This window comes from Balaenoptera musculus, chromosome 10 (genome assembly GCF_009873245.2).
Source record: "Balaenoptera musculus isolate JJ_BM4_2016_0621 chromosome 10, mBalMus1.pri.v3, whole genome shotgun sequence".
Lineage (NCBI taxonomy): Eukaryota > Metazoa > Chordata > Mammalia > Artiodactyla > Balaenopteridae > Balaenoptera > Balaenoptera musculus.
The window spans coordinates 81,548,797-81,576,291 of NC_045794.1; the positions used below are offsets into that span (position 1 = coordinate 81,548,797).

Sequence of the window (27,495 nt, forward strand, 5' to 3'; positions counted from 1 at the left end):
ATTTCCTTGTACAGCTGTAGATTTTCAATATGTTTTAAGAAAATGTGAGGGAGTTGGTTTCCTGCTTGGATATGCTAAGTCTTTGTTTTTTCTTAATAAGAAATTGGTTTTTAAAAATAAGTGGCTTATTTCCCCCTCACCAGATGGCACTCTGATTCATTCATTCAACAAAACATGTATCAGGTACCTATTCCTGTGTCAGGCACTCTTTTTAATTTTAGCTGCTTGGGATACAATATGACAGTGCTCCTGCTTTGTGTTACCCTCTTAAATGCTACATCTAAAATCACCTGAGCTACACATCAAAATACAGATTGTCAGGCCCACTATTAGGACTCAGAATGGGGTAAGACTTTTTAAAATAGGGGCAACTTTTCCTAAAGTTTTGACGTTTTGATAACAAACCAGACTTAAGGACTATTGTTCAAGGAGTTTACCATCTGGAGAAGGTAAAACATATGTACAGATAACTAATAAAAAGTAAGCAGAATGTAGTGAGTGCCAAAGACAGATTATTTCTTGAAAACCTCACGCTGCTTCAGGAAGTTGAAATTCCTGGATGTTTGGTTAGGAGTAGGATTTGAACATTGTTAGGGTTAGAGGGATTTTTTTCTACAAGTAATCTGTACCTGACTGCTTTTTTTTGTTTAAAGTATTTATGTTACACAGTGGGGTTTTTCTTCCCAACCTGTCCACACTTTTGGAATATTCAAGTAGGTCACAGGATTAGGTCTCTTTGATTTAAAAAAAAAAAGAAGTCTTCTCTAAAGAATTCAAGGATTTGATATATAGGACTGTTAGACTCTAGGCAGCTATTTTGACATCAAGGTGTGAGTTGCTTAAGATTTGAGCTTGATGATGCTAGATTAGTACAGTATTAAAGCCTTCTGAAAGTACCCTTGGTAACTTTTCACAGACATTTTAAAAATTGTATTGAAGATTTCTCATGAGTTGACATTATTGTTCTTATTATGTTCTTTATGTGAAGTATTTCACATTTTTATTTGGTTGAAAAACAAATTCTAATACATGACCAAATAATGCCTGATTTTTCTTTCCCCCTCAGCATCACTGGAAAGTAAACAGCCCATACAGCTTTATGATTTTTGCTATTTTGCATAAAATATTTCTAGGATGCAGTATTGACTCTTCTGCCTTAAACAGTAATTTGGGCCTACATTGACTGATGTTTGTGGCCATTATTTAAACAGCCGTTTATATTCTGTGCTCTGATGGTTACTGGGATTACTGAGACGTTTGTAAAGCTATTTGCCACAACCCTAAAAGCTAACCATACTTTTGCTCCCTTCCCCTGTTTAACCTTGGAAGTTTATATAGTTTTTCCAATAAAGAATGCCATTGCTTAAATTCTTTTAAAAACTGCCTTTAAAATTTTTCTCAAAGCTTGTTCCAAGCTTTTCAGCTAGTCTTAGTGAAATGGTCATATAGACTATATGTGGCAACAAAGCTGTGTCAGAGGTGATATGTAGCCAGAGTCTGACTTCCTTCATGAGTCAGAAACTGGCTTTTAAAGTCACTGTATTACAAGAAGAATATTCATTTGGGCTTCTTAAATTTTGATATGCTTGTTTAAAAGAAATCATTTTTATACATAACATGTATAAACCTTTATGGTAAAATCTTAAACTTTCCTGGATTAATTTAAACTTTCAAGGAGTATAGAAAAACCAGTCGTAAATTGTATTTACAGTTATCTGGATGAAAATGTTTAGACCCAGACTTTTTGCTCTTTTGAATTTTTGATGCCATCACCTCTTTAGCTAGGTTAACCAAAATTGACTATTTTAACAGTAATATCTAAAATTTGAGTTACTTGCTTGGCTTATTAGGTTTGTATAATTACAGGGGAACTTAGAAAATACTTTTGAATAATAAGTTGCTTTTAATTTAATCAAATTGCTAAGCTCTACTATAAATCAACTTGAAGGTAAATTTGCATGTTTATTATATGCAGTGTTATTTATATAGTATCTATAAATGAACATTTTAAAATTCATGTGGAAATGATAACTGGACTTCGTTTACAGAAAGCCACAAAGAAAACTGATAAACCCAGACTAGAAGATAAAGATGATCTAGATGTAACAGAGCTCTCTAATGAAGACCTTCTGGATCAACTTGTGAAATATGGAGTGAACCCTGGTCCTATTGTGGGTAAGCTGATAAAATTTCAAATATCTTTTTATGAAGCAGTACCCCACACTGTTTACCTCTCTTGTCTAGCAAGTAGAGTTTTCATTCCAAGGACCAGTCTGTCATTAATCATTTATATGACCAGGACCTTAGTTTCCCTAACTATATAAATGAGGGAAATAAAATGAGAGAATTGAACTAATTAATCCCCAAGATTACCTCTGTTGAGATTGTTTCGTATTGTGCCCATGTCATACTACTTGATGAGACATATGGGTCTTATATGACAATTGAGGAAAATCTGAGGTAACATAGCTGGCCAAATTAATCCAGATCAGTAAGTTAGTGACAGACTTGTTAAAAGAACTCAAGTTATTCAATTCCCAGCATAGTACCCACTTTCAGTTATCATTAAAAGTACCTTTTAAAAAGTCTTGTCTTGATTGGAATTCAAGAACAAACTGAAAACTAAAGAACAAACTGAAAAGAGAAAACTTAAAAGTAAATACCCTGGATTTCCATCATTTGGTTACTGTTAAGTCAGTGAGTTTGCAAGGCTGATTGTGCCTTAATTTTGGAGGGTCTTGGCAATAACCTCAAGATGAGAAAGTTCTATTTGATCTTCTAAGTTGTGTAAAAAAAAATTTTTTTTTTTTTTTTAATTGACTGCATCAGGTCTTAGTTGCGGCACCTGGGATCTTCGTTGTGGCATACGGGCTGTCGTTGCAGCACATGGGCTTCTCTCTAGTTGTGGCACGTGGGCTTAGTTGACCCACAGGTGTGGGATCTTACTTCCCTGCTCAGGGATTGAACCCGTGTCCCCTGCATTGGAAGGCGGATGCTTAACCACTGGACCACCAAGGAAGTCCCTGTAAAATTTTGAATACTGTAGATTTGAGGGTTGTTTTTTACCTATAGGTGTAGTTGCAAATAAGAATTTAGAATATCGTCTTTCTTTTGTCTTATTTAATGTACGGCTTCCCAAGAGATGATAATAAGCCTATTAGTATAATTACCAACAGACATTTGATACCCTTTATATATTTTTCATTTAAAATTACAAAAGGGAGGTGCTGAAGACTGTGTATTGTGTATCAACATACATTAAATTACATGTTGATATACCAGTTGTTTATTTTTTCCCCAGCTTTATTAAGGTATAATTGACAAACAAACGTTGTACATTTAAGGTGTACAACTTGCTGTTTTAATATACATGTACATTGTGAAATGATCACCATAATCAAGCTAATTAACATATCCATCACTTCACAGAGTTTTCTTTTATGCATGTATGTGTGGTGAGAGCACTTAAGATCTACCTTCCTAGCAAATTTCAAGGATGTAATACAGTGTTGTTAACTGTAGCCCAAGCTATACTTAGATTTCTAGAACTTATTCATCTTGTGTAACTGAAATTTTAAGGCCAGCGTCTCCTTATTTCCCCCTCCCCAGCTGTTCATCTTAAGACTACTCATCTGTAACATTCTGAGATATGTATTGTTTCTAAAAAATATATGTTTATCATTTTATTCATCTTATAGAAATCAGGGAAAGACATACAGCTAGTGTAAACCAGAAAGTAAAAGCTATTTTTAGTTTTAAATTGTCATTGATGTTGAAATATGTTACTAAATTATTTATAATCAATTTTACTTTGCTATCTAATTGGCAAATCATTTCTCTTTGTAACACACATTTTCCGTAAAAGGTCATTTTTACTGCAGCAGTATATTGAAATATGATTTAACATCTTAAATTTACTCAGTGCTAGGTGTCATATATATTCAGTTTTTTAAAATGTGACTTTTGGGCTTCCCTGGTGGCGCAGTGGTTAAGAATCTGCCTGCCAATGCAGGGGACACGGGTTCGAGCCCTGGTCTGGGAAGATCCCACATGCCACGGAGCAACTAAGCCCGTGAGCCACAACTACTGAGCCTGCGCGTCTGGAGCCTGTGCTCCGCAACAAGAGAGGCCGGCGACAGTGAGAGGCCCGCGCACCGCGATGAAGAGTGGCCCCTGCTTGCCGCAACTAGAGAAAGCCCTCGCACAGAAAGGAAGACCCAACACAGCCGAAAATAAATAAATAAATAAATAAATTTATAAAATGTGACTTTTAGAACTTTTCCCATAACTGAATGGCCTTTATAGGCATATTAGTCTCTTAGAGTTGTGGGATTTTAATCATAATAATTCAGAGGAGTACACTCTGTTTATAAACATGATTTTTCTACAAAGGCAAGTACTATTACTTAGTACTAGAGAAATTACACAGAGTTCAAAACTTTTCAGTCAAAGATACTCAGTCATACATGGCTCTTCAATAGGTTATCCATAGTAAGACCTAAATCAATCTATTATGTATTTCATTCTACAAAAAAAAAACAAAAACAAAAAACCATTGTTATAATCATGCATTAACATCCCAGAAAAATGCCTGTTTTAGAAAAGAATCCATTATGTAGTATTTTTAAGCATTTAAGTTTAGAAAAGGAAACTGAAAAGTAACATTTTAATGTTTCTAAAGCTAATGTCTGAGTTGGATCTTAAATAAGACAATACAAGTAATAAAGCAAATTCTACCTTAATACAGGAACAACCAGGAAGCTATATGAGAAAAAGCTGTTGAAACTGAGGGAACAAGGCACAGAATCTAGATCTTCTACTCCTCTGCCAGCAATTTCTTCTTCAGTGGAAAATACAAGACAGAGTGGAAGTAATGACTCTGACAGATACAGTGACAATGAAGAAGGTAAAATTTTATATGATGTTAATAAAGTATATAATCAAAAAACAAATCAAATTCTTTTCAGACTCATAAGGTACAGTAACCATGAAGAAGATAAAATTTTAAATAATATTACCAAGATATATGTAAATTTTGTTCATATCACTAGAGTAGTCCTCCAAGTAATTTGATATAAATACCTTTTGTTGAGAATTCTAAGAAACAGAAAAGTAGAAATGTCTAATTTTTTGTCACGTAAAATCACTCTTTATCTTTTTTGCTGCAAATTTCATCTTTCTAAGAGAAAAAAGTATTACAAGTAGACACAAAGTTTCCCCAGTTATCCCTTTCTAAGTATCATCTCCACAGAAGCAACCACTGTCATTAATATGATGATTATCTTTCCAGCCTGATTTTAAATACTCTTTCATATGCATCTGCCTAATACATGGTATTATTTTGTACTTGAAAAAAAATCTGTATAAGTGATATGCTAAATCTTATCACTTGCTTTTCTTTACTCTGTTATATTAAGATCTCTTACTGATTTATTTCATGTGTCTGATTTATTTCTCGTAATTGATACGTAGCAGTAGTATTTACATACGACATGTTTTCTCTGTTCTCATATCGATAAGCATTTAAATTTATAGTTTTTGCTAGAAGATCTGATTTCAAGAAAACTTTATAGTAAATATTTTGACATGTTTTTAGTAGACTATTTTAAGAAAATTTGGCCATGGTATGTAAATATTTTTCGAATAGTACATGAAATAAATGACCTTTTAAAATTTATTTTAAGAACAACTCGACACTTATAAATTTTTAATTCATATGACTTGTTTGTTAATTTCATGACTATTGAATGACTCAAATTGCTTATATCTCCATAAGCATTGCCTGCCAGGGCACAGTCTGTCAAATTGGTTGTTCAGAATGTTCCTTCAACAGCACTATGTTATTAGCAAAGAGGCAAAGAATAGAATCAGCTTAAACCCAAGTAATGCTTAAACTTCCTGCCTCTTTTGCCTCTACAGGAAAGAAGAAAGAACACAAGAAAGTGAAGTCCACTAGGGATTTTGTTCCTTTTTCTGAACTTGCAACTACTCCCTCTGGTGGATTTTTTCAGGGTATTTCTTTTCCTGAAATCTCCACCCGTCCTCCTTTGGGCAGGACTGAACAACAGGCAGCTAAGAAAGTACATTCTTCTAAGGGAGACCCACCTAGGGAACCTCTTATTGCCACAGCCTTGCCTGGCAGGGAACAGTTGCAGAAGTTAGCCTCTGGAGGGAATTTGTTTGTTTCCTCCAAGTCTAGCCATGATAGATGTTTAGAGAAAAGTTCTTCGACATCTCCTCAGCATGAACTCGCTGCCATGTTGGTCTCTGCTGCAGCTTCTCCTTCACTGATTAAAGAAACCACCAGTACTTGCTATAAAGACATAGTAGAAAATATTTACTGTGGAGAGAAAAGTGGAATTCAACCATTATGTACTGAGAGGTCCCATGTTTCAGATCAGTCAGTTCTCTCCAGTGAAAGGAGAGCACTAGAAGAGTCTGAGAGATCACAAGTAATTTCTCCACCACTGGCTAAGGCAATCAGAGATTACGTCAATTCTCTGTTGGTCCAGGGTGGAGTAGGTAGTTTGCCTGGGACTTCTAGCTCTACACCCCCACTGGATGTAGAAAATATATGGAAGAGAATTGATGCACCTAATTTTCGAGAAACAGAATCCCTGTCTCCTCCACGAAAATTACCTAGACTCAGTGAGAAGTCAGTAGAAGAAAAGGATTCAGGTTCCTCTGTGGCATTTCAAAATATACCTGGATCTGAACTGATGTCTTCTTCTGCAAAAACCGTTGTCTCTCACTCACTCACTACCTTAGGCATAGAAATGTCTAAGCAATCACAGCATGATAAAATAGATGCCCCCGAACTATCTTTTCCCTTCCATGAATCTATTTTAAAAGTAATTGAAGAGGAGTGGCAGCAAATTGACAGGCAGCTGCCTTCATTGGCATGCAAGTATCCAATTTCTTCCAGAGAGGCAACACGGATATTATCAGTTCCAAAAGTAGATGATGAAATCCTAGGGTTTATTTCTGAAGCCACTCCACCAGCAGGTATTCAGGCAGCTTCCCCTGAGTCCTGTGATAAACAGTTGGACTTAGCACTTTGTGGAACGTATGAAGCTGCAGCATCAGCATTGCGGATTGCAACCCATACTGCCTTTGTAGTTCGGGCTATGCAGGCAGACATTAGTCAGGCTGCACAAATTCTCAGGTCAGATCCTAGTCACGTGCACCAGGCACTTGGGATGCTAAGCAAAACATACGATGCGGCCTCATTTCTTTGTGAAGCTGCCTTTGATGAAATAAAAATGGCTGCTCATACCATGGGATCTTCCACTTTAGGCCGCCGATATCTCTGGCTAAAAGATTGCAAAATTAATCCAGCTTCTAAGAATAAGCTGGCTGTTACTCCCTTTAAAGGCGGAACATTGTTTGGAAGGGAAGTGTTCAAAGTAATTAAAAAGCGTGGAAAACGCTAATAAAATTAAGAATAAAGACATCTATCTTATCTTTGATATGGGGAAGTTGGTAGCTTTTCTAGGAATTTGAAGTACTTTTATGCCAAAATTTTCTAAGGTCTTTTTAGTCTCCAGAATAGGCTAATTTCAAAGTGTCAAACTTCTACCAATTAAATTGCAGTATAAAAGTAATTGCCTACATATATCTGCCTTTTTTTTTTTAGTTGCACAGAAAGAAAGCCTGATACTAACAGTTTAAAGCTTTTCTAGATCACATTTTTTTCTCAAATAGTTCAGTCTTTCCTATTTTAAGATTTTACAACTCTTCAAAACTAAGAAAATTCCATTAACTAGATTATAAGTTGAGTCTCCATGGTTTTAAATATTACTAAATATTTTATTACTTTCCAGAACTTGTCTACATATTTTCTCTTATTTTCTCATTTGTGTTGTTTTTTACTGTTATCTACAGTATGGTTCATAATATTCCAAATCAGTGCAACTCAAAGTGCCAGTCTACAAACTGTTACTGATCCACAGATAAGATAAGCATGTACCAGAATTTGAATCTAGATGAATGACAGGTTTTATTTTTGTGGTAAAACTTTATTGGTAGAGGAAAGACAGTGCGCTGATTTACATGCTGGTGCAAATGCCTCGTTTTTTCATGGACTGGTAGCAAACAGTTGGTGGGCTGCACTTAGAGAAACACTGCTCCAGACCATAGTGTTCTGGGGCCGTGCGTTCTCACCACCACCGTGAAACTATAGTCAGACAAATCAGCAAAGATGGGACTTTTTTTTTATAAGTAACACTTTTAAGGTATGTTGTAATTCATGGATGATTAGGCTTAATCTAAGCTAAATTCTAAAAGCAAATTTTATTAGTTTTTTTTTAAAGTCATAAGAAATCATACTATATCCCAGTTTCTGTGTGTCTAAATAAAGCAATATATTATTCTCTGTTTTCATTTCTATGATTGTAAGATGAGGGGGTCTAACTGTGGAGGCACTTGATAATCGAATTTCTTTGTATTTTTATGGAAAATAGTAGTATTAATTATAAACAAAATATAGTCCCTTGGGACTTACAGCCATTACTATATTCTTCGATTAACCTATCCATCTTTGCAGCTTTCTGGGAGTAATTCTATTTGTTATTTGTCTTCTGAAATGTACATGTATACATGTACCTACTAAGTACTATGTGATTTTTTTTTTAATGTATAATTGTAGAATGCTTTTGCAAATTCAATAAAGTTGTTAAATTTGAACAGTTTTGTGTGGTCTCCACAAACATGTTGTATGTGTGTTTTATTCTTAAGAGTTGCAACAAGTTAGATATTTATGGATGAACAACATCCCTTTTCCATTTCATCACTGAAACTCACTTGACATTCCAATGGTATAGCTGAACATATTCAAATTATTATTAAATGTTCGGGGGGTTTTTTTTCCTATTTGAGGACCATGGTTTTGGGGTTTGTTTTTTTTTTCTAATTGAAGTATAGTTGATGAAGACCATGTTTTTATTGGCTATTGGAATTTAAGTTTGTAAGAGGAATTATTCTGTAACCAGATATCTTATTTGTTTAATCAATTTCTGCTCAAGTACTATTGGGTTCTTTTTGCTTTCTTATTCTTAGGTTCTGAAATAACATAAGACTTTATAATGCTAAAGATTGTCCCATAGATAATAGAGCCATTAATAGAATGACTGGGAAGTGGGGGATGGAGTTGATACCTTAATCCTGAATAAAGATGGAACTATTTGAACTAACATGGTAAAAAAAATCACTATTTTTGGGAAACTTGCAAGTAGACTGGACTGACTGGTACTAGGCTAGATATTTAGAAGACACATAACTATCTTGACTACTTTTTAGCACAACTGCATTGAATTCATGCAAAACTAAGCTTTTGTTTAAGAGTTGACTCCATTTCTGTCTCATAAGAAAGTAACTTTTTGGTAATAGAAGTTTTAGAAGTGACAACTGACATTAATTTTGCTATACTATGCTAAATGGCCACAAAAATGTGGAAGCTAGCTAAAATTTTTATCAAGTCTCTTGAAAAGTCTAGCCCTTCAAATGGTGATAAAATCAAAACTAGGAGAATGGGATATTGAAGCCTATGAAAAAAGATATACGTATTTGAGTTGTTATGGCAATAACCATCATGGTGATACGCTAATATACATGCACTAGCTTCTCTTCCAAGATATGGTACTTTATTATGGGGGAGGCTGAGGAGAAGTGACCTGTGATTGGTTGTACTTTTCTGTGAACAAGGTTCTTCCTTACCTCTTCAGTTATACCCAGGGTTTTTATAGTCACATCAAAAAAGGACAGACTTTTAAAATGCACTTATGTATTAACGTCATTGTACTTATTTATTGTTATTAGCGGCTTGATACCATACAAGTTTTTTTCAGTCTTAAAATTCTCTATAGCTTTTTCCCTCCCATATTCTAAATTTTAATTTAATAACTAACCTTTGTTTATGTAGTAATAATGCACTGTATGGACAAAAGAATGGTAACAACTATGTATTCTAATGTACTTTTCCCACTTACTAATTGTTTTCAGTGAAAAGCCTCCACGGGTTGTTACTTTGTTTCAGGCTATTAGTCCCAGAAAAAAGAAAGAATAAATAGGAAGAAGTGGTGATCATATTAAGGAGTGGGGAAGATAAACAAAAATGGAATGAAATAAAAATGGAAAAGAAAAGTTTTTAAAGACAGAAATTGCAGTTAACCAGCTTGGGTCTGTTGAGGTAGTACTAATATACAGACTTATTTTATGTATCAGTGTGCCGAAAAACCAGGGTTCCAGAGTAATGTTAGGATGACATTGTAGTTTATTGTGTGTCTCAGAGAGTAATGATTTCTCCGATGTTATTTCCAGACTCTAAAATAGAGCTCAAGCTTGAGAAGAGAGAACCACTAAAGGGCAGAGCAAAGACTCCGGTAACACTCAAGCAAAGAAGAGTTGAGCACAATCAGGTATCTTTAGCTTTATGGTTGCTGTATTCAGGTATAAGTAATCTTCTGACAACACTAATTTGCCTGTGTCCCTGCCTTTAGTTCATAGTTGACACCGAAAATCCAGCACACTCGATAAAGCATTCATTAAATGGCGCTAGAAATCTAAACTTTGTGTGTTTTGTCAGTAGTGTAGCCTGTGTTTAGTGCAAAAGCAAGTGTTTAATAAATGTCTCATTTGTGTTTGATTCTATGCTAAGCATGGTTCAGAGCCAGTCATACTGCTTTTTAAGAGACATATTTTAAAAGGTGGAAATACCTAAGCAATTCTGATATAATAAAAAACAGGGGAATGGTTTTATATTTGTGTCTTTGTCTCTAGATTTTTAACTTTGCTTTTATTTTTGCCTGTTTTATAATAATTCTGTGGCTTTTCCCTCAATTCTGAAGCTAGTCTGATCCTAAGACCACACTGTTTTCTTTCCTTATTCTAGACAAAAATTCACCTTTTTATGGGTGAGGCAAGATGCACTTTTCCAAAAGGAAAATGTAGGAAACTAAGGGGAAAATAAGCACAGGAATAATGAACTCAGTTTACAGAGAACAAATTATTGGCTAATCAGGCATTGATTTGGCTGACGCTTTACAAGTCAGCTATCCCTAGAGTCATTTTCCTTACCCTTTTTCTGTCCAGCTGGAAGATTTGTCTAGTTGGCTATTTATCTTTTCCATTTTCTCTTTGTCATTTTAAAGTCACACATCATCAGTGGAAGTATTCTTGATTTCTTAAGCCATGTGTCTTTCTTAGTTTGATGTAGTTAAGTTGAATTTCAGAACTATTTGTTAGAAATGAGCTTGGTGACTGTATGGAGAATGTATAGAGCTTTGAATGAAAGAAGATTTGGTTTAATACTGAACCAAAGACTGAAATAAATATTTTGTTGTCTTTTTATCTATTGTTGCCAAGGAAGAGCTGCAGGGGCACACTGAAGAATAAGGAAATAACAGAGCAAGAGAAACTAGGAAAATCTGGTGAAGGACACTGAAATAGACAGGCATGGAGAATTTTGGTCCAATTTATGTAGGCAAGATGGTATAGTGCTAGCAAGAATGCATTGACTTGTCAGATAAGAAGTTAAAAGGAGGGTGGGAAGATGGTTTTAAATATGGTTTAAGGGGTAATTGTTTGACCTGAGGAATCTAAACTGAGGGACAGGATAAATAGTCAAAGGAGAGAGTAGATTTAGGAGATGAGAGGCAGGGTTAGACAACAGCCTTATTATACACTTTTTTTTTTTTTTGGCTGCACTGGCTCTTCTTTGCAGCGTGCGGGTTTCTTCTCTAGTTGTGGCGCATGGCATGTGGGATCTTAGTTCCCTGACCAGGGATTGAACCCATGTCCCCTGCATTGGAAGGCAGGTTCTTTTTTTTTTTAAATAAATTTATTTATTTTTGGCTTTGTTGGGTCTTCGTTGCTGCCCACGGGCTTTCTCTAGTTGCAGCGAGCGGGGGCTACTCTTCGTTGCGCTGCACGGGCTTCTCATCATGGTGGCTTCTCTTGTTGCAGAGCATGGGCTCTGGGCGCACAGGCTTCAGTAGTTGTGGCGCGTGGGCTCTAGAGCGCAGGCTCGGTAGTTGTGGCACACGGGCTTAGTTGGTCCGCAGCATGTGGGATCTTCCCAGACCAGGGCTCAAACCTGTGGCCCCTGCATTCAGGCGGATTCTTAACCAGTGGACCACCAAGGAAGTCCCACAAAATTTAAATCATATGGAAGAGTAAAGGGAGGAGTTTACTGATCCTTCAGTCACAGAACCTCAACAGCTGTCAACATTCTACCAGTTTTATTTTATCTTCACCTGCACCCTGCAGCATTTTTAATTCCTTTGGTTTTGTTGTTTGTTGCTGAAGTATATTAAAACAAATCTCTGCCATTATCTCATTTCACACATTAAAATGTCAATATTTCAGTATATATCTCTAAAAGATTGGAGCTGTTTTTTATTTATATATATTAGATATATATGTTAGATATGAAAGAATTATTAATTTTATTTGGAGTGATAGTGGCATTGTGTGTGTGTATAAAATCTTTCATATCTGTGTTCAAAGCTTTATACATTCTCCATACAGTAACCTCCAGTTTCAGAAATGTCTCTTTTATGATTGAATTATTCAAATCAGGTTCCATACAAACTCCACATATCATTTGGTGTTTTTGATTTTGTTTTGTCTTTTTTTAAAAATAAGTTTATTTATTTTATTTACTTATTTTTAGCTGCATTGGGTCTTCATTGCTGCCTGTGGGCTTTCTCTAGTTGCGGCGAGCGGGGGCTACTCTTCGTTGCGGTGCCTGGGCTTCTCATCGCGGTGGCTTCTCTTGTTGCGGAGCATGGGCTCTAGACACACGGGCTTCAGTAGTTGCAGCATGCAGGCTCAGTAGTTGCGGCATGCAGGCCCTAGAGCGTGTGGGCTTCAGTAGTTGTGGCCCTTGGGCTCAGTAGTTGTGGCTCACGGGCTTAGTTGCTCTGCGGCATGTGGGATCTTCCCGTACTAGGGCTCGAACCTGTGTCTCCTGCATTGGCAGGCGGATTCTTAACCACTGTGCCACCTGGGAAGCCCTTGTTTTGTCTTTTAAGTCTGTAGCTATTTCCACTATAACGGTTTCCCGTCCCTCCATTTATTTGGTGAAGAAACCAGGTTAGTTCTCTATAATATTTCTCGCATTGTGGATTTGGCAGATTGCTTCTTCAAGGGTCGTTTAATTTGCTCTTTTTTTTTTAAAATAAATTTATTTATTTATTTATTTTTGGCTGCATTGGGTCTTCGTTGCAGTGCGCGGGCTTCTCTTGTGAGCACGAGCTCTAGGCATGCGGGCTTCAGTAGTTGCAGCATGCGGGCTCAGTAGTTGTGGCTCACGGGCTCTAGAACGCAGGCTCAGTAGTTATGGTGCACGGGCTTAGTTGCTCCGCGGCATGTGGGATCTTCCCGGACCAGGACTCGAACCCGTGTCCCCTGCATTGGCAGGCGGATCCTCAACCACTGTGCCACCAGGGAAGCCCTAATTTGCTCTTTTATACCCTGGATTTCCTGTAGACTGGGAGTTAGAACTATAGTGGGACTGTGCAATAGACCTTTCTGTGATGATGGAAATGTTGTATATCTGCTGTTCATTAAGTAGCCACTTAATACTTGGAATGTGACTTGTATGGCTGAGAAACTAAAATTTTAATTTTATGTTATTTCAATTTAAATAACTACACGTGGCTAGTAGCTATCATTTTGTACAGCACAGATCTAAAGGGTTGGTTAGATCTGAGTTCAGTTACTTTGACAAGAATACTTCACAAATGGCGTTATGGCCTTCACATTGACACATGATATCCTTTTGATGATGCTAAAATTAATTAGTAATAGGTTCAGGCGTTGAAAGCCTGATTCATCCATTATAAAGTTCCACGTCGCCCTTTCATTTAATGGTTATGACAGCCATTATGATTATTGCCTGGATCCATTATTTCATTACTTCAAATGAAATAATGGATCTAGGAATTCTCTGATTCCTTTACATCTATAACTGGAATTCTTTTATAAAGAACTTTCCCTTGTAAATTGCCTAGTTACCTTGAAATAAAATTCATATAGGAGAGCCAGGATAAATGCTTACATGCCTTTTATTTGCCAGTTATCAAGTTAAAGTGCTCTAGTCATTTTGAAAGGCGATCAATAATATCTTTTTACTACTATGGTTTTTATATATTTGATTTATGATCAATTGCAGTCATTATTCTTTTTTCACATTCAAGTTGCACCATCTTTAGCCACTGGGAATTACTGAGTTGATTCCTGTATCCTTTTATTGACCCCATTTGTCTTCGATACTTTTTTTTGCTGGCACAATAAGAAGTCCTGGGCTGTATATTTCCTGCCTCTTATCAAGTCAGTCATTTTTCCAAAGAACTCCTTATCCTTTTAATAGAAAATATTATTTGGAAGCTACCTACAGCCTGGATGCTAGGGTGTTCATTCCTCCTGAGTTGTCATTGTTCTAGGCTTTTTCGTAGGTAAAGCTAGGAGTACTTACTTTTTAGAAAGAGAAGATAGGTCATGAATTCCTCAAATTTATGAATGCAGGCTAATTTCTAGGTGTTACACTTGTATCTCTTTTCTCTTATGCTGAGTATCTTGGTTCTTAAAATAATATTGTTTCTTATGTAATTTTCACTATATATATGTTTCTAAATAACAATATTACTACTAATAGTAAAGCTGCTAATTGTATTTTCAGATAGGGGGGCAGTTTTTCTTATGTTAAGGATATAAAATCAAAATACTGTGCTTAAAGTCACTTGAAAGAATTTTTTTCTTTCATATTTGTTTTTTAGTTTTTGAGAATATATATGTGGTTTTATTTGGCCAAAAGAAGAGTCAGAAATCTGGCTTCTATCTTTGCTCCTTCCATCCATAGGTTACTATTTTTATTAAGTTTCGGTTTATATTTTGTTTCTTTTTGAAAATATAAGTAAATAATAGATTTATATATTTATTTATGCTCCCCTCCATATATGAAAGACAGCCTACATTGCACATTTCTATTTTTTTGTTTTTAATCTAAACACTTACCCTGAGATCATGTCAAGATATAGTATAGCCTTCTTCCTCATTGCTTCCTCATTGCTTTATACCACTGCATGGTATTGCATTTTTATGGATTTACTGTAATTTATTCAGCCACTTTCCTTTTGATGGATATTTTGATTGTTTGTTATTGATTATTCAGTTATGTGCTATTCTGAATAATGCAAAGGTGCACCAGTGAACAGCCTTTTTACATGTGTTGTTTCATGTTTTAGCCAGTTTATCTTCAGGAAATCTAGAAGTGAAATTGCTGGGTAATTTTGCTAGATGTTAGCAAATTCCCTTGTGTAAGAGTTGAAGCATTTCGCATTCCCACAAGTAATGTATGGGAGTACCTTTCTCTAATGGAGGGATATGATGCTGTTTTTAAAAAAAAAAAAAGTTAATATGAGTAACCATATTGGTCATGTTTTACTTAAATTAATAGTTCTTTAAAGTAAGGTGGCTTTTAATTATCCTGATTATTTTTTTATAACCTAGTTAAAGCTTGTATTTTTACTGAATGAGATTTATAGCCTCCTTTAATAACCCAGCTCCTGCATTCTCATGTGCCTCAACTGCCTGATGTCTTCTGAATAACTTTTTACCTGATAGAGTTTTTTTGTTTCTTCCTCCTGTTGTCTCCATGATAAATTGAGGACTTTCTATAGAACATCTTGCTGAAAATAGATGACACTACAATCCTTATTTTGGCCACAGAGCATATAGCAGTCACATTACTAATTTTATGTAGCAGTGAGTTTTTCTTTTCAGTTAATAATTGCTTGGTCCATCTTACTCTTAAGTAGTTATAACACTGAATTGTAATTTTGTTTTTTATTTATATTTTCTTCTCAGAGTCACTTGTTGCATAGTGGATTGTGGTAGAAAAAATTTTTTTTCAGTCTTCAAGGTATCTTTTCTGGTTGTATGAAAGATAGTTTTCTGTGAAGATGATTAATTCTAAATTAGATGATAGGCAAGAACTAATGAAATTGGTTGACAGTCCTCAACCAAAGAATTTAATAAACCTGAGCAAAAGAAAGCATAAATGATTTATAGTGAAAAGTGTCCATCCTACCCGTGTTCCCAGCTATTTCCACAGGCAACCAATGAATTTCTTGTGTTTTCTTCCATGGGAGAACATTTAAAAATCTCTAAATGGAACTTGGCCTTTAATGTCAAAGATAACTAATAAAAATGTAAACTTTTTTTTGTTTTAAGTGTAATAGTTTCAATAGATGTTTGGTAAAATTTTTGATGAAGAGATTATTTCAGTTATTTATTCAGAATAAAACATAACAAATGGAAAGTCCTGGAATTTGGTAGATAACCAATTTTAAGGGAAAAGTATGTCTCTTCTTCCCCCCTCCTTACCTTCGTGGACATAGGTAAAATATCTAGGCTTCATATTGTATTAGTTGCATAACTGATGACTTTATTAGCCCTTTAAAGTAATGTTCTTTTTAATTCTTCAAGGAGTTTTTAAATAGTATACATTGATAATACCAGGTAGACTATCAAACTAGAATATTTTAAAAATACTCTCATTATTTTTATTGGCATTGAGCAATTGATTATTAAAGAGGAAGCAGTGTTGGAAGTAGTTTGAAAAAAATACTTGGCTTTGAGATGTATCATAAGTCAGTTACGTTATGCTGCACATTAGAATCCCTTCAGGAGCTACAAAATTTAATGAAGCCCAGGCCGGTCTAGAAGAGATTCTGACTTAATTGGTCTAAGGTGGGGTTGGGGCACTTGGTATTTTTTAAAAGCTTCCCAGATGATACTGTGCCACCAGGATTGAGAACTTCAGATTAAAACTAGTGTTCCCTTCTACTCAAATAATCAGGAATTTAACTATTAATAAGCATCTATTATATGTGTGTGTGATTTGTTTACAAATTTGTCTTTTGACTAACAATGTTTGCATTCAGCAAATTTTTCCTAATTGATAGCTGGAAAAGAAACCCAGAGATTCAGATTGTGAGTCAAAGGGGAAACTCTTATAAAGTCAATTCCAAATATAGATAAATATAAAACCAGATGTATGAAACTATGTCTGTATCTTGTGGTGTTTTGGTAGTAATGCTTCCAGCCAAATAAGTGTACTTACTGGATGACTGCTCTTGTCCCGAGATAAGAGTAAAATATATCTATCTTTAAAATTAATAGACACTAACTTAGATATAAAAACATCAGTTATCTACATAAAATATTAGCTTGAAAGCAAAAGTGATAGTATAAGCATATTCTAGTATAACTAATCATTGATAGATGTCCTCTAGTTAAAAGAATTTATAAGAATCATCTGGTAATAAAAGTTTCAAAAGTTGAATAACTTGATCCTTGGAATGTAGAATCTCAGGCCTCACCCTGGAGCTACTTAATCAGAATATGCATTTTAACAAAAGCTTCAGGTAGAAGCACTAGTCTAGTGCTTTTCAAACTGTTATGTGAGGACTGCTAAATTATTTTTTAAATGAGGAAAATCAATCGACTTTTCCAAGGAGAAATAAATCTGGGACTGGAAATGGACAGTGGTCTATCCCTATTACCATTTTTTCTTCTTTTTTCAGTAGTGAGGAGTGAGTGGCACTGAGTCCTGGCAGTGACATTTTAGGCTTGCCTGTTCACAAAAAAGATGACCATCAAGTTTTTGTTGCTGCTCAATTTTATTATCTGTTTCTAAGATGAGTTTGACACCTGGGAACTTTTAAGTCAGATAGCTGTGTATAGATTAAATAGTCCTAACCACACGACAAGAATAATGTTTAATCTATGCTAACAATTATAAAATTTGTATTTTGTTTTAAAAGGAAACTGACTTGTTATATATAACAAATGACTTTCTTACAAGTCATGATCAGCCTGCTTTTTTGTTTAGACAGCTAGAGATGCAGCTATGATACTGGAGCCAGATAGTAAACAGCAAGTCACAAAAGGAGCCAGTGATAAATTGATGTCTTTTTTCCCCCTCTCACTTTTATCATAATATGTGAGCTCCTATAGTTGGACTCTAATGTATTTTACCATATTTTAAGTGTTTTCTTATGCCTACATATCTAGTCAGTCAATACATTTGAAATATTTTGAGGGCATAGCATTATTTTCAAATGCTGGCATTTGGAAACTTCTCATGGATTCTCAGTATGCTAATATGGCCATCATTATTAAGGTGTTTGATATTAGAATATGACTTTTTAATGTGTTGATGCTTGAATAGAGCTATTCTCAAGCTGGAGTAACTGAGACTGAATGGACAAGTGGATCTTCAAAAGGCGGACCTCTGCAGGCATTAACTAGGGAATCTACGAGAGGGTCGAGAAGAACTCCGAGGAAAAGGGTGATGCAAGGCTTATTGCTTAGAATGGGGTTCTCAGATTGGTAGGGTTTTAGTGGTTATTTTATATTTATTGTTTTTGTTTTGTTTTCAAACTAACAGGTGGAAACTTCAGAACATTTTCGTATAGATGGTGCAATAATTTCAGAGAGTACTCCCATAGCTGAAACTATAATGGCTTCAAGCAACGAAACTTTAGTAAATATGTTTCATAAACTATACAAGTGGTATTCTTTGTAAATTATCCTTTACTTAGAATTGGGGAGGTGGCGAATTTTGGCAAACCTCAAACAAATGTTTTTTTTTTTTTTTTCAAATGTTTTTAAACATATTTTAAACTCATTTTCCCCATATAATTCTGAATTTTAGAAGTTTTCAGTGTAGCCACTTTAATATATGTATAATTCATTGTGCAAGAATACTTAGTGTTATAAGGATACTTTTTTGCTAACATGTTTGAAGAATAATAAGGCTTCCTTCACATGAAACACTAATGTATTTCTAGGTTCTTATGCCTAAATTTTTATTAAGGGAAAGTTTCAAATATTAGAGAAATCGACTATCATTTTTTCTTTTAACGTGTCTTTGTTATGTTTGGATAATTCTGAGTCTGAATAATTTGAATCTTGGCAGGTTGTCAATAGGGTGACTGGAAATTTCAAGCATGCAGCTCCTATTCTGCCAATCACTGAATTCTCAGACATACCCAGAAGAACACCAAAGAAACCATTGACAAGAGCTGAAGTAAATGAATAAAATTTAGATCGATGCTATCATTGATCTTTTAATGAAGAAATATTTATATTTGTTTTTTGGAGTGGGAGGGAGCAGAGCTTTCTTTGTTGGGTGGGGGGGTGTGTGTCTATTTATGTGCATATATTATCTTAAAGACATACTTTATTAGTGACAATGGAAAGTAATATCGTATGACATGCTAATACTATCCTCTTGCTACTACTGTGTGCCTCTTTAAGTTCCAGTTTTCAAGGGAGTGCTCATTTGTGTGCTGCTTGTAATATGTTCTCTTTGTTAAAATGGATGTGAGTTGAAAGTGTTACTTGGGCTGTGGGGGAAGCTATACTACCTTTCATTGAAAGGTCAGATAATGGGACTTTAAAGTGACTTTGTATTATACTTGAATTGATTAACTCCTGTAAAATTAAGCTTTAAAGTACTAACTGCATGGATACATTATAATTTTAATGATTCTTTATCAAAGATTATTTTGATCTGGGCATAAAGGTAATTTAGCAAAGCAATCAGGTTGTTTAAAAAATTATTTTATGTTTCTTAAATTAGGAAGATTGGATTGACTCTCTAGTTAAAAGCATATACTAAAATTTGTTAAAAGATCCATCTTAATTTGATATCTTCTATATTTGATCACTTGTTTTATTACAAAATTAACAGGAAGAAACAATGTACTTCTAATGTCAATGAAAAGCATTGGAGGGAACTTACACTGCCATATTAGCTGTACTGAAATTTTATTTTTTGTGTTTTTTTGGGTTTTTTGTTTTTAACTTATTTGAATGTGTGCCCCCCCATTACAACATTAACATATCTTCACACTGAGGAAATTTGAAGAGAGCCTTGGAAATGTATGGATAATTAAGCAATAATGAATTTAGAAATGGCAGTTGTAAAAGTTGGATAGATTTAAGTGCATTCTGTTCTCCAAAGCTTTTGTTTAAAATTGTGTTCTAATTATTGCACATTTACACTAAATTTTAACTTCTGGTTGTTTTTTTGTTTGTTTGTTTCTTATTAGGTGGGAGAAAAAACAGAGGAAAGAAGAGTAGAAAGGGATATTCTTAAGGAAATGTTTCCCTTTGAAGCAGCTACACCAACAGGAATTAGGTATTCAGATACACTAAAACAATTATTTAGTGTATTCAATTAGGGCATTTTTATTTATTTATTTGTTCCCGCCTTTATTGAGGTATATTTGAGACATTAAAATGTATATATTTAGGGTGTACAACATAATTATTTTATATATACATACATAAACGAATTCTAATTTTTAATTCTTCACAAAATTACTGTACCTCTGCTCTCATAAGTAAACTGTTCTTTTTGGGAGCACTTTAATTCTTCTAAGCACTAACTAGTTCATATTCTTGAAAGTTGAGTCAGTTTCAAAATTAACTTTGTTAAGCTGAAAGGTTGTAAATAAATCATTTACTTACTATTTAATTCTTATTTTTAAATCTAAACTGAAACCTGGTAAGAAGGAAATCGGTTTTATTCCTGAGAGTTTCTCTTTTCTAATTGAAAAGACTGCTTTTAGATATCTATTGAATTGTTTCTTGATTGAAGGAATCACAACCAAACTACCTTATGTTTTTCCTCTTATCCCCTAAATATATTAGCTTGAGAAACCTTTAAGAAGGCAAATTTAGTGAATATTTATAATACTCTGAATATTATTTTCTAATAAAAGATACAAATCTAACTCTTTAAATGAAAAATGCATAGAAGTTTTAAACAGGTTGACTGATCTCGCTGTTTATATTATATGACAATTTTCTACTGTTACCTCAAGGAATGTGTTTGGAATTAGGAGTGATAATGTCATTTTATGTTATTTAAGTTATGACTTTATCTAATATTTATTTTTCTCTTCCTCCTTTCACTCCCAACAGTGCTAGTTGCCGCAGACCAATCAAAGGGGCTGCTGGCCGGCCGTTAGAACTCAGTGATTTCAGGATGGAGGAATCTTTTTCGTCTAAATATATTCCTAAGTATGTTCCCTTGGCAGATGTCAAGTCAGAAAAGACAAAAAAGGGACGCTCCATTCCCATGTGGATAAAAATTTTGCTCTTCGTTGTCGTAGCCTTTTTTTTGTTTTTGGTCTATCAAGCTATGGAAACCAACCAAGGAAATCCATTCTATAAGTTTCTTTCTAATGACTCTAAAAAAGTCAACTGAATGATATCTCTCTGGCACATTCAACTTGGTCTCCTATTTTTAATAACTGTATTAAAAAAATTTGTGTACACTTGACTCAAGAACAAAAAAAATGTGATTTCACCTCAGTAAATGTAGTATTCCATTGAAAAGCAAGCAAGATATATATAAATGGACTTCATTTAATGTTTTGGACTTTGGACTAGTAGGAGATCACTTCGTGCCATATGAATACTCTTTTTTTAGCTCTGGAACTTTTTTGTAGGCTTTATTTTTTTAATGTGGACATCTTATTTCTTTTTTGAGAAAAAATGTATATTGTTTTTGTGTATTTGGGAAACAAGAAGGGCAAAACATGGTAGTATAATGTGAAGCTACACATTTAAATACTTTGAATTCTTACAGAAAAGATTTTAAGAATTATTCTCTGCTTAATAAAAACTAGAGACGTGAAACGTGGTAAGAGAAAAAGTAACTTGAGATTGTAGTTTTGGTAACTGCAACAAAGTTTGATGGAGTTTATGGGGAAAAGTACAGTGATAATCTCTTCTGTAACTTTTATTAATAGTAATGTTATTGTTGTAGCCCTATTGTACTCACTTTTTAAAAGATATCTAGTATCGTGAATGTCCTACTTCGGTAAGACCCATTTAAATGCAGTTGATTTTTAGCAGGGATCTATCAGTGCAACTTATACATGTTTTAGAGAACTGTTAGCTGGCTGTACATGTTTTTAAAGACTGTTTAGCTAGCTATAAGGCTATAATTGGAAACTTGTACTTTTTATTTACAGCAAAACATTTATTCTATCAATCCGTTACCAAAATATTTTTTAGATAAATAAGTGTGTGTGTGTGTGTGTTTAGAAGTTAGAAATTTTAAACACCAGTCTTAGGTTCCATTTGGATTCATTATTGAATTATCTTCTGTTACCAAAAATGCATTTTGCCAAGTTTTTTTTTGCCCTATATTTCCCAACATAATTTGATTTGAAAGTATGTGCTTTTAAAAGCAAAAAGTATGTGCTTTTAAACTACATAGTAAACTTTCCTTGGATACACAGTAGTTAATACATAAATTTTTAAACTCTGAAATTGAGGCGGGCATTATGATTTTTGTTTACTTTTGAAATGGTTAACTTTATCTTTGTGGTTGATTTATTTTTTTTTAGCTAAAACTTACCTCATGTATAACTTTGTTCAGTAAAGTAGTAGGCAATTGAAATTTCAGTAGAATCAAGTAAAACAAAAATTTTGATTTAATCATGTGAGTTTCAACTTTACAGTCATTGACAGTAAAGCACATTAAAAATGTAAGTTATTTTTAAATATCTTCTGAAATAAAAAAGATACTTTTTAAAAAGGAAAAGCTGAAGATGTATATTTAGACCAGCACACAGTTTTGATTTGCATCAGCCATAGTCTGATATTTAGCTTTTAGATATTTTGTAGACATTTTTCACTTTGCAGTTGACCAGAAATATTCGTAGGTCTGGTCTCTGCAAAGGCAGTGGGAAACTTACTCCTAGATCAGAAATGCTTGCCTCTCCAAGTAAAAGTGTTTTGAGATGAGCCACAGAGGGAGCACGTTTTATTCAGCGTTGCCTCTATACAGTAATAGCAGTCTACTTTTACTTTTTTTGTTTTTAAACTTTGATTCCCATATTGCTTTCAATCTTTTGTTTATAATTAGAAATTGTGAGAAACTGCATTTAATGTTCAGAAATGTGGGAAGATAAATCAGACTTAATATGTATGTGAGATCAATTTTCTAATAGGAAAGGTATGGTCCAAAATAGCAAAGTAGGACCAGGTAAAACATGTAGTCTTTTTTTTTTATTTTTTAAATGTGTACTTGGTCTTTTGTCTGTGTCTGTTTTATTCCACTAGAATAAATGTGTCCTTGATGTAAATGCAAAGCATTTCTTCCTGATTAAAATTGTAGATGTAGACTTTACAGTTTAATTCAATAATAAAAAAGTAACCTCTAGTTTTGTCATTGCAATAAATACTTTTCAAATAGCACAAACTATAAGGTTTCCTGATAACATTTTGTATGTGAGATTTATGGATTGTTGAATTTTAGTTCTCTTTTCAGTTTACTCCTTTATGTTTTGCTTCTAATCATTGTAGTAATCTGGTCCTCTCGTTCCTAGGTAAGCAATGTATAGCCATTATACTCACAGAATGTTGTAGGGAAGCTCTCAGAGGCACCTCTCTCACTTTCTACAGTATAGCAACTAATACATTTCAGTCTACATTTCCCTTTTTCCCTCACTTTTCCTGTCTTCGTACTCATCTGTGGCGCTCATGATTGTTAGTCTTGCTTTGAGACTAAGCAAAGATGTTGCTGCCATATATTCATCATGGAGCTGTGTTCACAAGTTGAAAATGCTTTTATCTCTCCATCATTCATGTGTCCCCCAAAGGTGATTTTATTTAAATTAGTGATTCTCAAGGTAATACGTACACTGTAATTAATTAGAAAGCAAGTAGCATCAAAGGCTTAAAATAACAAAGTATGCTTTATTGCAGGCTTACTGTGTGCTAGATACTGTTCTATGTACTTGATATGTATTGACTCACTTAATCCTCAAGATAGTCCTATGAAATGGGTATTTCCTTATTCTCTCATTACAAATGAGGAAATTGGTGCTTGGAGGGGTTAAGAAACGTGCCCAAATTTGCACAGCTGAGAAATGATGAGTCTGGTTGCATATGATAATGGCAGAGAGGACCTAAAAGACCGAAACTCTTACACAGACTCTGAACCAGTTCTCCTGTTCAGCCTTGCTCCTTCCACAACTTTAGTGGTGCCTCTAAGTTCCAAACCTCTTTAAGGGATCTTTAAGGTTCACTTGTAGTTTTAGTCTTTGTCTGTAGCCATTTAACTTTGAGTCTTCTTACCCTTAATTTGTTTTCTATTTATTAATCTGTTTTCCATCTTCATACAGTTTTTTGCAACATATTGTCTTCTGATGTCTCACTTCTCTTCCATTCATGTAGTCAGTCTGTCACTTTGAATTAGCAGTCACTGAGAGCTATTCAGAGTTCATATAGTATCTTCCCACCAAAGATTTAGGAAGAAAGCAGAGAAGGAAACATGGAATTTTTAGTGTAGGGAGACCCAAAACAGATCAATTCTGTTATGTTCTGGTATAAAGTAATTAGTTGAACTGACACTTCATGACGTTTATGCTATGTTGACAGCTCTTTGAAATTGACTGCTTGTAAAATTTTACACCCACTTGAAGAAATATTTATTCATTGCCTCCTCTGTGCCAGGTATAATGTTTGGCAATGCTGGATGCAGTTTTAAGAATATCTTTGGGTATTCTTTGGGGGAAGTTTTTGGGGTCAAAAACATTTGACTGTCCCATTAACTAATAGCAACATAGGTTTATTTAGCTGTTTAAGTATTGTATTAATGGGGGACTTCCCTAGTGGTCCAGTGGTTACGACTCCCCACTGCCAATGCAGGGGTCCCGGGTTCAGTCCCTGGTCAGGGAACTAGATCCCGCATGCCACAGCTAAAATATCCCACATGCCGCAACTAAAAATCCCACAATGCCACAATTAAAGATCCCACACACAGCAACGAAGATCCCTCATGCTGCAGCTAAGACCCAACACAGCCAAATAAATAAAAATTTTAAATCTATTGTATTAATTGTTCTTTAGCTAATTAAGAGGAATTAGTAATGTTTAACCCTTGTAAATCAAAGAACCAGAAATTTGTCAGCTTGTTTGGAATAAATCAAAGCTGACTATGAAACTAAAATCCTAATCAAATGCGTTTATACTAGACCAGTACTGACTTTGTTGTCCAGATTTTAACACATTGATCTTGTGGTAGTGAATAATTTGAAATTCTGAAGCAGTGTAAAGTGTACTTGTTTTATTTGTCCCAGTGACAGAAACTGTAGTCAGCTTATGGTTTGATTGGGAGAAGTAAGTTATCTATTGCTTAACAGCAATTAACCTCAAAACTTATCAGCTTAAAACAATTATTGTAGTTTTCATGTGTCAGAAATCAGGAAGCAGGACTTCCCTGGTGGCGCAGTGGTTAGGAATCCACCTGCCAGTGCAGGGGACACGGGTTCGATCCCTGGTCCAGGAAGATCCCACATGCCGCGGAGCAACTAAGCCCATGCGCCACAACTACTGAGCCTGCGCTCTAAAGCCTGCAAGCCACAACTACTGAGCCCACATGCCACAACTACTGAAGCCTGTGGGCCTAGAGCCCGTGCCCCACAACAAGAGAAACCACCGCAATGAGAAGCCTGCACACTGCAACGAAAAGTAGCCCCTGCTCACCACAACTAGAGAAAGCCCGCACACAGCAACGAAGACCCAACGCAGCCAAAAATTAATTAATTAATTAATTAAACAAATAAGGGAGCAACTTAGCTGTGTGGTTCTAGCTCAAGACCTCATGACTTTGTAGTTAGTTGTCAGCGATATAATCTGAAGGTCCAACTGGGGCAGAATGTGCTCCCAAGCTCACAGGGTAGTTGGCAGGCCTCAGTTCCTTACAGGGTGTTGGCTGGAGACATCATAGGTCACCTGAGTGCCCTCATGACATGGCAGCTGGCTTCTCCTCCCAGAATAATCCCAAGAAAATGCACCCATGATGGGAGCCACAGCATTTATACAACCTAATCTTGGAAATGATATACCATCACTTTCGCCATATTCTATTGGTTTTACAGGTCAAATGGGGAAGGGATGACACAAGAATGAATACCCAGGAGGCAGAGGTGATTGGGGCTCTTCCTGGAGTTTGGCTACCACAACTATCTTAATCTTAGGGGTTATATAGATACTTAGTTTGGACATGCTGTATAGCATTTGAAAACAGTGTTAAGTATTGCTTTGGAATGTATTCGGACATTTCTTTGGAATGTTCACTTTGATCTGTCCATCATTCCAAAACATTATATATAAAATTAAATATGAATGAAAAGTAGTGAGACTGGAGAGGGGGGTAGATTTGAGTTATCTTGCAGAGGTAAATTTAACAGACTTGATTAATAACATGGTCAGAGAGAGAGAAGTAAAAAATTACCTGGAGATTTTTTACTTGGCTGGCCTAGTGGAAGGTGGTTCCAGTCACTGAAAGAATTCTAAAAGAAGACTATGGGGGAAAGAAGATAGACTTTGAGTTTGAATACATTCAATTTGATATTTCTGTGAGAAATTGTAGCAACAATGTTTGACCCATAGTAAGCACTCAGACACTGAATAAATCCAAATGGAGGTCATCTGTTGGCAATTAGGTAACTACCTGAAGCTTAGGAGAGAAACTAGAAACAGTTGGGAGTCCTTAGCAAACAGATATATTCCGAATGATGGAAATATATAAGATTATACACAGATTTGGAAGTGAGAAAGAGCTAAGGATGAGAGTATCAGTGTTTAAGGGATGGGTAATCAAGGAACCAAGAGAATGTAGTGTCATTGAAGAGGGCATTTCAGTGTTAAGGCAGGGGCAGATGTGTAGACAACTCTAAGAGAACAGGGCAGTAGCTTGAGAGTTGGCAGTATGTCAAGAAAGGCGGGTGCTTCCCTGGTGGCACAGTGGCTAAGAATCCCCCTGCCAATGCAGGGGACACGGGTTCGAACCCTGGTCGTGGTAGATCCCACATGCTGCAGAGCAACTAAGCCCGTGAGCCACAACTACTGAGCCCAAGGGCCACAACTACTAAAGCCTGCGCACCTAGAGCCCATGCTCCACAACAAGAGAAGACACCGCAATGAGAAGCCCGCGCACTGCAACGAAGACCCAACGCAGCCAAAAATAAATGTAAATAAAATAAATACATTTATTTTTTTTTAAAAAGGCGTTTGTTTCTAAAATGAGAGACCATGCAGCCATACATAGATCAAGAAGCCGTATTACCAATCCCCCAGAGATTCTCAATCTCCCTTCTAGTTTCTATCCCTCTCCAACCCTCCACCTAGAATAACCACTGTGCTAACATAGCACCACAGATTTTTGTTGTTGTTGCTTTATTAATAAAATCATACATTATTTACTCCTTTGAGTGGCTTTCACTTTGCATTGTGTTCATGAGATTAATCCATATAAGTATATGTAGTGATAGATTTTTGTCACTGCTATATTTCATTGTGTGGATATAGCATAACATCCATTTAACTTTTAATGGGCATTTGAGTAGTTTGAAGGTTTGGGCTATTACCAAAAATGCTGCTGTAAACATTTCTGTA

The 27,495-nt window shown here is 35.2% G+C and overlaps 1 protein-coding gene across 4 annotated transcripts in view; it reads left to right on the forward strand.

Moving 5' to 3' along the window:
* Nucleotides 1-23,254, forward strand: part of TMPO (thymopoietin) — a 28,689-nt gene extending 5,435 nt beyond the window's left edge. The window contains exons 2-9 of one of the 4 annotated variants that reach the window (XM_036865482.1): nt 2,049-2,175; nt 4,748-4,906; nt 10,318-10,415; nt 18,236-18,355; nt 18,455-18,550; nt 18,986-19,096; nt 20,124-20,212; nt 21,001-23,254. In XM_036865482.1, the coding sequence (XP_036721377.1) occupies nt 2,049-2,175; nt 4,748-4,906; nt 10,318-10,415; nt 18,236-18,355; nt 18,455-18,550; nt 18,986-19,096; nt 20,124-20,212; nt 21,001-21,286 (1,086 nt within the window). In that variant the 3' untranslated portion in view covers nt 21,287-23,254. Of the gene's footprint in view, nt 1-2,048; nt 2,176-4,747; nt 4,907-5,919; nt 8,671-10,317; nt 10,416-18,235; nt 18,356-18,454; nt 18,551-18,985; nt 19,097-20,123; nt 20,213-21,000 lie in introns of those variants that run through there. The other 3 variants (XM_036865484.1, XM_036865485.1, XM_036865481.1) reach the window with 3 other exon arrangements.
* Nucleotides 23,255-27,495: the final 4,241 nt, after the last annotated feature.